Source organism: Pezoporus flaviventris, unplaced genomic scaffold, assembly GCF_033815535.1.
Source record: "Pezoporus flaviventris isolate CSIRO_AGI_PZ_B2104156 unplaced genomic scaffold, CSIRO_AGI_Pfla_v1 ptg000066l, whole genome shotgun sequence".
Taxonomy (NCBI): domain Eukaryota; kingdom Metazoa; phylum Chordata; class Aves; order Psittaciformes; family Psittacidae; genus Pezoporus; species Pezoporus flaviventris.
Genome location: NW_026892614.1, coordinates 7,150,501 through 7,163,413, shown reverse-complemented (window position 1 = coordinate 7,163,413; position 12,913 = coordinate 7,150,501). Strand labels below are relative to the sequence as shown.

The window sequence follows — 12,913 nt, the reverse complement described above, 5'->3', positions numbered from 1 at the left end:
TTAAAATATATACATGGGAAGAAAAAGATCCACGCTCCTATTTCTATTTGATTTGGAGCAGGAATCTAGAAAAAAAAATATGGTGAACTGTCTGTATCCTGGACTCAATGGAACTTCACCCATTGCCTGAAGCATTGACAGAACTGTGGGGTTCCCTTACCCCATAGGGAGTGGTCCAACACCTATAATAAAATATCATTCTTGCTCTGATCATTTTGTCCAAAGTAGAAAACCTTCAACAGGAGCGATTTTTAAGCCCAGTAAAGTGAATCCTACTCAATTCAGGAAACTCTGCAGTTTAAAGTTGTGATTATATTTTTTTTTTTTTTCTGAGATGGGAACTGAATTAAAACCTATCAAATTTCAAGTAAATTACCAAATTCATGGGATTTAAAAAGACCAAACATCCTGCAGAGTAAAAGAAAGTGACTGATAAACAGATCAGGAAAAGGAACCCACATTCAAGATTCTTCCCTTAAGTACTACTGATATTAGAAACCACCTTCTTGGGCTGAAGCACACAAGGCCTTATACCAAACTCAGTGAAAGGGAATTCAGAGATCCAAGATCAGATAAAGCAACAACTGGATTCAAGATATATTTAGGAAAAAACTGTGAACTAGTCTCCCCAAAATCACTGGAGGAAAAAGCATTTGAAAAACGATTTGTCTGATCTAGTCCTATGTTTTAAATTACTGCTGTTTCTCTCAGCATATTGTATCTTCTATTTGCTTATTTTGGATTGCTAACACAGAATAAGCCTTTTCTGCTTATCATTCAGCAGAGACCAAATAGTGATTTTTATAAGAATGACACCATCTGAAAAAAAAGGAAATAACAGTAATAACTAGTTCTAACAACTGCCCAAAAGAAGCTAGATGTCCGGAAAGGGGCAACACTTCTAGCCACTACAGCCTGAAACAGTAATGACAGCAGGCTCCCTCCTCTTGGCAAAACAGTATTTCTGCTTAAAATATCTGCTAGAAGATTCACATTTCCTCTTAGATGGCTGGGTCTGAAAAGAATGAGATTCTGGTCCACTCAGATGAGCAGAAAGATAGAATCCTATGAGGCTGCCACACCCCAACACTGCCTCCAAATATGAACTTGTTGGACTAAATTGACACGTTTCCCTGTCAAGGATCGCCTGAACAAGCAAGAAGTCTGCGTAGAGTCTTGAACTCATGTCTGTTTATAAGACCAGCAATATCTTTCCTGTGACCTTTGACAACCCAAGAGAGCTTCAGCTAACTGCTGCCAAACCATGACCAAAGCACACTGAGGTGGTCCTGAAGCAACTGGGTGGCAAGTTGTCATGGAAAAATGACCACAGTCTGTTTGTCACTGCCTGTGGGACTTCCCTTTGATAGAAAAAAAAAGTACAATGTTGAAAGGTGGAAGAAACCTCTAAAGTCGTGTAAGAAATACTAGGAAGCTGAAAAGATGATGCCTTTGTTAGTGAACAAGACAGCCCAGAAATTAGAAGTGGTTGCCTTGGGGATTAGTGTCATTTTTGGCACTACTAAAAAAGAAAAGCCCTCTGTCCTTGGAAATACATCCCAAGAGACTGAAATCCTCTGAAAGGGAACAGAAGAGTGTTACATGACTGTTGGATTTCAGGAACCAATCCAGGATTTATGTCACTACCAAATATCTTGCCAGAAGGAAGGAACTGTTAATCAGCCTATGGGAATCTATTGAAAGAATCATCACTGTGTCCCAGTGGACTGCTAATTACTACCACTGGCTTTTGTAAGTACTGGTTATGTGAGCATTGGGCTAAAAGGGTAGGTCAGTGAAACATGACTGAGCTCTGGCTTGGCTTCCTTCTGTAGTTTGCTTCAAAGGCAGTAAAAAAGGTGAGGAAGTAACAGATGATTTCTAAATAAATTATTGCAAACTCTATTTTGCTAGAAAACAGATTAAACCAGCATTTTGTTAGAACAATGTCCTGATCTATTTTTTTTAACACACCTTTAGAACCTTAGTACTTAGCAAGTGCCTTATAATCATGGCTAGAGATACAGATGCTCCTACTTTATTCTTTGCTTTGATCAAGTGGGTTATTTTCAATTAGCTGTATGAACAGATTTGTTTTCAACAACAGTATTCAATCTTTGCTTACCAGACTTCATCTTTTGAATTAATTTGGAGATCTCATCTTTAAGATCAAGTGAGAACCTAAACGCCTGAAAATAAATCAACACTGGGGAAACTGGGACACAAACTTCTGGAATTAGACAATTCAGCAATTTACAAAGGCATTTCTTATCATATAAATTTTTATTTCCTGTGTCCTAAATATATGCTCCCCGAAGGAGGGTGATATTTTTGTAACAACATCAGTAGAGTGATCTTACATGAAGCACCTACATGCTAATTCAAAACAGTCAATAATAATAGTTTTCATATAAAAAGGCCTCTGTTATTTAAGCACATGTTCTTCAGCAGTACGGATATTCATATTTGGTGCCAGCAAAGGTGAAAATGTTGTGTGAATCCTATCCTTGGCCATATTCAAGAATCTCTCAAAAATGTTAGTAAGGCAAGTCAACCATCAACATAAGCCCTAGCAACAAATTTTATTAACTTATGTAAAGTACCATTTATATTTGATGAAATTCCAAGATTATAATTGTGTTGTTTCCTAGGATAGGAAAAGATTGTCAAATCTTCTAGCAGGTTTGGGAACTTTTTTAATAAAAGAGCTGGTTGTTGTACGGAAGTGCAATACAAGCCTCAGAGTTGCAGGGGACATTTTTATGTGGCTATAGATGGCCTGGCTGCTGTTCATGTGACCTAATTTTGAGAGCCCTTGAGCTGGAAACTGGACTTATGATATTCTCTACCAAAACTCAGAATGCAATATAAGTAAGTACTAGGCAAAGCTGATTAAATGAATAACATACTTACTGGCACTACATTATTCTTAACTTCGGCAACTATCAAATAATAGCCAAATATAAAAACAATTCAGATTTAAATCCATTGCTTTTGACCTTGCAATAAATAAAAGCCTTCCAAAAACCAAGCTAGACTAAAATAGTAAATCCTGGTTCCAAAGGAGAAAGACGACTCTTAACAAAGTGATTCTATAAGCGCAAATGTCCCTGAAATCCTTGGCTGAAAACGTAGAACATGAACAATAGTCTGGCTCATGACTGTGGAAAAAACTGTTCTCCATTTAAAATGTTTGTCATCAATGTAATCCCATCTTTAATTATAATTAATACAAGGGACTTTTATGTGTTGGAATGATAAAACATTGCCAAGAGTTCAGCTTTTAGGAAGGCACACATTTCTGAATTACAGTAGAGATTGATTTTCAAATGGAACAAATAATAACATATAAAGCTGTCAGAGGTACAGTGAACCGAAGACATTACAGTAGCAATAACAAATTGCTACAGTGAGGAAATATTGCATGAGTGACTTTTAGAAATATATGTTTTTTTCCCTCTTCTGGTTACTGATTTGACTTTTTTTTTCCCCCAAATTGGCCAAAGATCAATTAAGTATTGTTTAGATTTGTAGCTGGTGCCATTTAATTTGGCAGTAACTGTACTACCAAAAGGTTCACCTTAATCTTATCTCACCCCATTTGCACTGTGTTAGCCCTTGCTACTCTTCCCTTCTCAAATCAGCAGCCAGGCTGCTTGATCAGTTGCTAAAAGACATGGGCCAGCATTATACTATGACCTCTTAGAATCAAAAGGCAGCTGACATTGAGGCCCAGGTAACAAGAATTATTTGAGATCCACAGGTCCAACTAGTTGCCACTGTTTGCCTCCGTATTTTCTCATCCTTGATGACAGCTATGCACCTGGATTATTCCATGGCTGCGCTCACATTTGGAGAGGCAGATAGAAAAACTACTGTAGAGCAAACAGAGATTCATTTTAAAGTCTTTTCAACAGTGACCAGTGAGGAACATTTGTTGTCACAATATACAATACAATTGTGACTGCACAGCCATGGACCTCTCCATCTGGTCTGCACACACAAAGTGTGCATCGGTTGGTCAATGCTCAACTTCAAGAACTTCAGCAAGGTCCCTGTGGCTGGGCTGCAGCCTCTTTCAGTTGAAATACAGCCTTAGTCATAATATAGTCCCAGATCTAGATAACTATGTGTCCTGGGTTCAGCAGTAGCAGTCATGTTTTTTCCTTTGTGTTAGCTGGTGCAGTGCTGTGTTTTGACTTCTAGTTTTGAGAACAGCGTTGGTGAAGCCGATGTTTTCGGTTGTTGCTAAGTGATGTTTACCCTGACCAAGGACTCTGTGAGGCTCATGCTCTGCCAGGGAGGAGGGGAAGCTGTGAGGAAGCAGAGACGGGGCGCCTGACCCGGGCTAGCCGGGGAGGTATTCCATACCACAGCACGTCATGCCCGGGGTGGGGGGTAACTGGGAGTTACCCGGAAGGACAGGAGCTTCCGGGTGGAACTCGTTTTCTTGGCCGGTGGTATCGTATTCTCTTCCCTTGTTATTTTCCCTTATCATTGTTTTAGCTGATAGTAGCGGTGGTGATTTGTTGCTGGACTGTTCTTGTCTCAACCCGTAGGAGTTGCACTCTCTCGATCCTCCTCCCCGTTCCTCCGGGAGCGGGGAAGGGGAGAGCCCCGGTGCAGGGAGGGGGGGGGAGACGAACACGGACCTTGATTGTTGTCAGCTTGGCACCACTCACTGGGAGTGAGTGAACAAGTTACCTGACTGGGTTTAAACCACGACAGTTCTTTTTGGCGCCCAACGTGGGGCACGAGGGGTTGAGATAAGAACAGATCTGACTGGATTGATAGTCACTCGTCATAATGCTGATTTATTGGCTCTCAAGGTTTTTCCTCTTGATCTCACAGTTTCAGTATACCATATCTTACGTCCATCCGGTATTGGCTGTATTAGTGTTTTTCAAGTGTGGGGCTTGGGCTAAGGTTTTTATCCCATTGTACTTTATGGTAATGACTTGTGATACAATAGAATCATTGATCATGAAACTGATCTGGCTTATGTTCCCAGTGTGGTCACCACCTTTATACTTTGGGAGGTATATGATGGAGGTGCTTAGCAATTACACATCTTTTTTCTCCTTCTCAGGTGCTCAACCTGTGAAGGAGACATCCTTTTACCCTCCTAGTCGTCCCCCCAGACCATTTACATTTGAGAGTTTCGAATTTTTTAAATGGGGCCCTGAGCAGCAACAAGCCTTTGAGCAAATTAAACGCGAGATAGTTCATGCAGTAGCCCTTGGACCAGTCCGAACCGGACCAGATGTAAAAAATGTGCTGTACACTGCAGCTGGGGAGAACGGTCCTACCTGGAGCCTCTGGCAGAAAGCTCCAGGGGAGACTCGAGGTCGACCCCTCGGCTTTTGGAGTCGGGGATACAAAGGATCTGAGGCCAGCTATACCCCAACTGAGAAAGAGATACTGGCAGCCTATGAAGGGGTTCGAGCTGCTTCGGAAGTGATTGGCACTGAAGCACAGCTCCTCCTGGCACCCCGGCTGCCCGTGCTGGGCTGGATGTTCAAAGGCAGGGTCTCCTCTACACATCATGCAACTGATGCTACATGGAGTAAATGGGCTGCACTAATTACACAACGAACTCGAATAGGAAATCCCAGTCGTCCAGGCATTCTAGAAGTCATCATGGACTGGCCAGAGGGCAAAGATTTCGGAATGTCACCAGAGGAGGAGGTGGTGCGTGCTGAAGAGGCCCCACCATATAATAAACTGTCAGAAAGTGAAAAGCAGTATGCCTTGTTTACTGATGGCTCTTGCCGTATTGTGGGAAAGCATCGGAGATGGAAGGCAGCTGTATGGAGTCCTGGACGACAAGTTGCAGAAACTGCTGAAGGAGAGGGTGAATCGAGTCAATTTGCCGAGGTGAAAGCCATCCAGCTGGCCCTGGACATTGCTGAACGAGAAAAGTGGCCAGTACTTTATCTCTATACTGACTCATGGATGGTGGCAAATGCCCTGTGGGGGTGGTTGAAGCAATGGAAGCAGAGCAACTGGCAACGCAGAGGTAAACCCATCTGGGCTGCTGCACTGTGGAAAGATATTGCTGCCCGGGTGCAGAACCTGGTGGTGAAGGTACGTCATGTAGATGCCCATGTACCCAAGAGTCGGGCCACTGAGGAACACCAGAACAACCAACAAGTGGATAAAGCGGCTAAGATTGAAGTGGCTCAGATGGACTTAGATTGGCAACATAAAGGTGAATTATTTTTGGCCCGGTGGGCCCATGACACTTCAGGCCATCAGGGCAGAGATGCAACATATAGATGGGCCCGTGACCGAGGGGTGGACTTAACAATGGACACTATTGCCCAGGTTATTCATGAGTGTGAAACATGTGCTGCAATTAAACAAGCCAAGCGGTTAAAGCCTCTTTGGTATGGAGGACGATGGTTGAAGTATAAATATGGGGAGGCCTGGCAGATTGACTATATCACACTGCCACCAACCCGCCAAGGCAAGCGCCATGTGCTTACCATGGTGGAAGCAACCACCGGGTGGCTGGAAACATACGCTGTGCCCCATGCCACTGCCCGGAACACCATCCTGGGCCTTGAGAAACAGATTTTGTGGCGACACGGCACCCCAGAGAGAATTGAGTCAGACAATGGGACTCATTTCCGGAATAACCTTATAGATATTTGGGCCAAAGAGCATGGCATTGAGTGGGTATATCACATCCCCTACCATGCACCAGCCTCTGGGAAAATCGAACGGTACAATGGGCTGTTAAAAACTACACTGAGAGCGATGGGTGGGGGAACTTTCAAGCATTGGGATACACATTTACCAAAGGCCACCTGGTTGGTCAACACCAGAGGATCTGCCAACAGGGCCGGCCCAGCCCAGTCAGAACTTTTACATATTGTAGAGGGGGACAAAGTTCCCGTGGTGCATATGAAGAATTTGCTGGGGAAGACAGTCTGGGTTATTCCTGCTTCAGGTAAAGGCAAACCCACTCGTGGGATTGCTTTTGCTCAGGGACCTGGATATACTTGGTGGGTAATGCGGGAAGATGGGGAAGTCCGATGTATACCTCAAGGGGATTTGATTTTAGGGGAAAACAGCCAGTGAACTCAATTGTATGCTGTTGCCTGCTGTGTAATGCTTTTATAGCCCATCAACTAGATGTCTCCAGGTCACCAGCGACTGGCCCTGACTTCCCTCCAGCCATCATCCCAACAGAGAATGAACTTGGAACATCATGGACCGAATGGACTCGGCAGCATTATAGGGATTGGTCCATGCACTAAGAAAATGATTTTTTTCCTCTTGGTCTGTATGTATATGGATGTATATATGTGGGAGAGCGATGGTGTATTGAAAATGTGGGATCTGAGCACGACGTGAATGGTATGGAATAAGGGGTGGATAATGTCCTGGGTTCAGCAGTAGCAGTCATGTTTTTTCCTTTGTGTTAGCTGGTGCAGTGCTGTGTTTTGACTTCTAGTTTTGAGAACAGCGTTGGTGAAGCCGATGTTTTCGGTTGTTGCTAAGTGATGTTTACCCTGACCAAGGACTCTGTGAGGCTCATGCTCTGCCAGGGAGGAGGGGAAGCTGTGAGGAAGCAGAGACGGGGCGCCTGACCCGGGCTAGCCGGGGAGGTATTCCATACCACAGCACGTCATGCCCGGGGTGGGGGGTAACTGGGAGTTACCCGGAAGGACAGGAGCTTCCGGGTGGAACTCGTTTTCTTGGCCGGTGGTATCGTATTCTCTTCCCTTGTTATTTTCCCTTATCATTGTTTTAGCTGATAGTAGCGGTGGTGATTTGTTGCTGGACTGTTCTTGTCTCAACCCGTAGGAGTTGCACTCTCTCGATCCTCCTCCCCGTTCCTCCGGGAGCGGGGAAGGGGAGAGCCCCGGTGCAGGGAGGGGGGGGGAGACGAACACGGACCTTGATTGTTGTCAGCTTGGCACCACTCACTGGGAGTGAGTGAACAAGTTACCTGACTGGGTTTAAACCACGACACTATGCAAGTGAACTTCAGCACAAGGCAGTGGTTAGAGAAGATTCTTATGCTGTATGAAGTTGCTGTATCTAGCCAGATAGACCAAGGGACTGAATTTTGAAGTTATTGCTGGCATAAGAGTGTATTTTGCTGTTTTATATAGCTGTGACATGAAATATTTCATTAAATGAGAAATAAAGACTATTTCTTCATAGACAAGTTGCCTTTTAAACCATAGTTCACCAGAGACCTGAAATACTACAAAAAAAGCCCTAGCAGAATCATAACCTATAATGGCAAAAGAGCACTTTGCCACATTACTCATTTTTACACAAAATAAACTGTGACTGTATTATGATGTAAATATGTCCTGGGTCCGGCAGTAGCAGTCATTTTTTTCCTTCTTAGTAGCTTGTGCAGTGATGTGGTTTTGACACAGGCTTGACACACTGGGTGCATTCCTAGTGTCATCACCTCCATACTTTGGGAGGAAGCAGAGACAGGACACCTGACCTAAACTAGCCAAAGAGGTATTCCATACCACAGCATGCCATGTCCAGTATATAAACTGGGGGCAGTTACCCGGAAGGGTTAGATCACTGCTCGGGTCAGGCTGGGTACCGGTTGGCAGGTGGTGAGCGGTTGTATTCTCTTTCCTTGTTATTTCCCTTATTATTATCATTGGTGGTAGCAGCAGTGGTTTGTGTTATACCTTAGTTACTGGGCTGGTCTTATCTCAACCCACTGGAGTTACATTCTTTCGATTCTCCTCCCCATCCCTTTGGGAGCGGGGGAAGAAAGGTGGGGAGTGAGCAAGCGGCTGTGTGGTTCTGGGTTGCTGGCTGGGTTTAAACCGCGACAAACTACTATCAGAGTTTAATCATTTTTAGCACAAATAACAGCGAAGAAGCAGTGATACTGGCTGTAAGATATATCTGTCTACAGCAGCAGCCAGAGACAAACGCGTGGAGTATCAAATAAATTAATTTTACTCACAGTCTGGATCTTAGCATATTGAAACCAATGTAATTGCAACTGCACTCTGCTATCCGCGTCAGCACAAAAACATAATAATGTGATTCTTGATTTTGTGTTTATATATACTTCATGGAGCAGCACAATTCATCTCACCCAACCTTATCTGTCTAAAGAGTGGATGTTTACTTGAGGGCACTCCTTAAACCTCTTATAACCAACCCAGTTTTCTTAGATTTCTACTGCAAGACAGTATGAATGAGCTCCTTGTCTTTTCTTTGGGTACACAGAAAAGCTAAAATTTGGCTTAGATTAGATACCTAACTAAAGTTAGGAGAAATTATAGCATTTTGTAGGCTAAATCTTTTATTTGATTATGTATATAATGTCTCTGAAGGAAAACATTACCCTCTTTTTTGTTTGGGTGATTTGATTTTTTGTTTGTTTGTTTCTTGCTTTTTGTTTCGTTTTGGTGGTGTTGCTTTTTTGGTGTTGTGTGGTATCTAACCATGTGACAATAGGAACTGGATAAAGCACACAACTAAACCTGAAACCATTCCATTTCAAGGAATTATTCTCAATAAAGCAAATCCAGCACTTAATGCTAAAGGACCTTAGAAAATTTACCATCTTTATTATCCTTTGGACATCAGAATACACAGCAGAAGTACAAACTGCTGCATTTGGGGAAACTGAGCAAAACAGCTTCACCGAACACTCACAAAAATGGTCCCGATATAAAGACTGATCTAGTTTCTAGACAAAAATTTGTTCAGCTCCAATTGAAATGGTATCTTCTCACTAATTTTGAAAAATAAGGGCAGGGTTTTGGAAAACACGACGGTTGATTTTGAATAATTACCCAAGGTCACTTACAAAGTCAGTCACTGACTTGAGAACTGAAACTTGATACCACCTTCCTTCTTCACTTGGGCATGTAAGACTAAATGAACAAGGATTTAGAAAATACAGCAAGAGACATATATTTCATTGATAAGAAACCTGCAAAGTATTTTTGTGAATATGAATAAATAAGTATGTATGTAACTAAGTACTAATACATATAAAGTTTATATGCCCTTCATGGAAACTTAAATGTATACTTCCCACACGTTACTTTTAAAGGATTACAAAATATGTAGTATAAAAGCTACAATGGAAATTACTTGCCCTACGCTTTTACCATAAATTGAAGTGTGCACTTCAGGAGTGATTCCTCTGCTTTCAATGGTACACTAGTTTGTTCAGCAGCTGGCAGGCACACTCAGCAAGATTGGAATTTGAGAGTAAGAAGAAGCTACAACCTCTGTAAGTGTTTGTTAGAAAAAGGATTCCAGATTTTTTGCTGAGATGACTACAACTGAAAAAATCCTCAACACCTAAGAACTTACTTGAAGGAATAAAGCTTCTCTTAGCCAAACTGGAACGTGCATTTTTACCTGTAACAAAGACTTATGAGATAGATTGCTGTTGACTAAGCCATCATATTTGCAAACCAATGTTGTAATATAATCAGCTAACAGTAAATTCCCATATTTACTGAATCACAGTGTTGACTCTACCACCCTTGATTACCCAAAACTACTGCTGTTGCCAAAGACTTTGCCTTTTAGAATATTTCCAAGATGCCTTGGTAATTTGTCTCGGTATCTGGGATATTTCAGCAGGGATATTATTGGACAATTTTACCTACTGATGACTTTTAAGCATCTAAATCCAGCCATTCTGTAATTTTAAAAACAGTATTTCTGAAAATATTATTTCCCACTGTAGCTGAGCTGCAGTGTTACGTGACTTGCAGCTTGCAGTGACAGAGATCAGTGGAAAAACCCCCACACTGTTTCGAAGTTAGCCACGTAAACAGTTGCATTTATAAAATTTCTGTCACAGAGAACTGAAATGCAGTACTATAAGGACTACTGCAGACTATATCTAACCATCCTAGACTGAAGCTGAGAGTAAAGATGTCTTCTTCATAGACATCAATAGACCTCTCTACATTTCCTCATTGTAGAGAAGAGGAAAACAGACTCTCAGAGCACAGTCACAAAGAGCTTTCCAAACAATATCATCCCCACAGGGAATTTTGCCAATGGACAAAAAAAGATCTATGGAATATGAACTTTAACCACAATTACAAATTTCAAAGAGAAAATTAATTAACCCACATATTAGATTATTGTTTTCGTCAATATATGCACATAGAATTTCACCACAGTATTTTTTGATGTTGTATGTTGACTGTTACAGTGAAGTGTACTTCAGCCTGTGGATCTCGTTTCTTAAAATATTCCACATGCTGAATGGTCTTTACACTACTTGTCTACCCCGTCACAAACTGTTAAGCAATCTTTAAAGAATCTTTAGCCTGCTTCTTTTTCTTAATTGTCTCTGCATCCACAGGGTTGCCCTTCCCCAAAACTAATCTAAGATTTCACGGCACTTCAGTGAGCATCTTTAAAAGAAAGACAAAAGGTCTTTCTTCACTTCCCTTCATTGCCTCTGAGTAGCACTGCAGTAATCTTTATCAGGCACAGAATGCCAGCAAGTTCTGCACACAGAGAGGAATTAATTTAGCATTATGTCATAAGCCTGAAACTTTTCTGTGTTCTCTTTTTTGAACTGTTCACTGATAAAACAAAGTATACATTATGTATTCAATGAGTGTGCATTGGCTTAAACAAAACTACACACATAACTGTCCTACCCAATACAGAATTTAAACATTTTTTTTTTTTTTTAATTTTTAGCTGTACAGCAATTATTTCAGGAATCATATCATGGTCCATTTTCATCAATACCATTTTTGCCATTTCTAATCTCCTGGGAACACATTTAGCTATGGCATATGACTCACCCAAACCAGGCATTTCTGGAAATAACAAAAAGTGTACGTATAACTAGAGACAAAGTGCATAAACTGCTTTGAAGACAGCCTTGTTTTGCATATTCCATTTGATCTCTCATCGGGCTTGGGAGCCAAAATTATTCTAGCCAGGCTGTGTAAATGGGAAGCAACTTATTGTATAATTAAACCCGGCTAGGCTGAATCCTAGTAAGAAGTCACACCGAACAAAATTTTATCTACTACAACTGACCTACTACTCCAAGAATTTGCGGAAGAGAGCATAAAAACTACAACAGTCATCCAAGGGGACTCTAAGTGCTGAAAATGTCCAGTAGTTCTTGAATGCTATTGATGCGGGTGTTTGTCAGAATTCATTTAACATTATTATGAGAATAAGCATAGCCTTCCTGTAGCATCAGACAAGTGGTTTCAGTAAAAGCTCCAAGATTATTCTTTTGAACAGAAAAAAAATAAAGCCTTCCTTTCAGCTTAAAGTCGTGTTAACACTCATGTTCAGAGTTCTTGAATCTCAAAATTATCCGAATCACAACTTGGAACTCAAAGTGGTTCCTAGCTTTACAAACAATGCACGTTTTAGCAAGAAATTCTTCTTATCATGTTGTCAACATTTCCTGCTTTTCTTTCCTTCACAGCTGTCTTCATAGCAACATAAACAACATTGAGGGCAGAGGTAATTTTTTTCTCTATTCTGGTCATTCGATTAGTAGCAAAAGATAAATATGTAAAGGGGGGGAAGCTGTTGACAGGCCTTGGAAAATTCTGTTTCATTGTCAGAGAATATCTTCACTCAACCTACCTTTTCTTGATTCTGGCAGAAAAGACAGTCACATTCAAAGCAATACTGGCGCATCAGTTGCTTTTGGCGTTCACTGGTGGGCATCAGCGATTCAATATAACTGATGGTGAGCTGTGTGCAGTACATACAAAACCAGAGTTGGTATATTTTACAAAAATTCCATGTTCAGTGTATGGATAGTAAAGTAACATTTCTGGATACAACATTTTTCCAGCACAAAATAAAATTTCATCTCAACAGATGACTTCCCAGACGAAATTGACTACTTTTACAAATGGAAAAAAAAAAAAAAAGGCCAAAAATAATTTCC

General features: G+C 41.4%; 1 protein-coding gene across 3 annotated transcripts in view; it reads right to left on the bottom strand.

Moving 5' to 3' along the window:
* Positions 1–12,913, bottom strand: part of SMYD3 (SET and MYND domain containing 3) — a 403,674-nt gene that overhangs the window by 64,319 nt on the left and 326,442 nt on the right. For all 3 annotated transcript variants that reach the window (XM_061471119.1, XM_061471118.1, XM_061471120.1), the window contains one exon: positions 12,604–12,714. In XM_061471119.1, the coding sequence (XP_061327103.1) occupies positions 12,604–12,714 (111 nt within the window). The remainder of the gene's footprint in view (positions 1–12,603; positions 12,715–12,913) is intronic.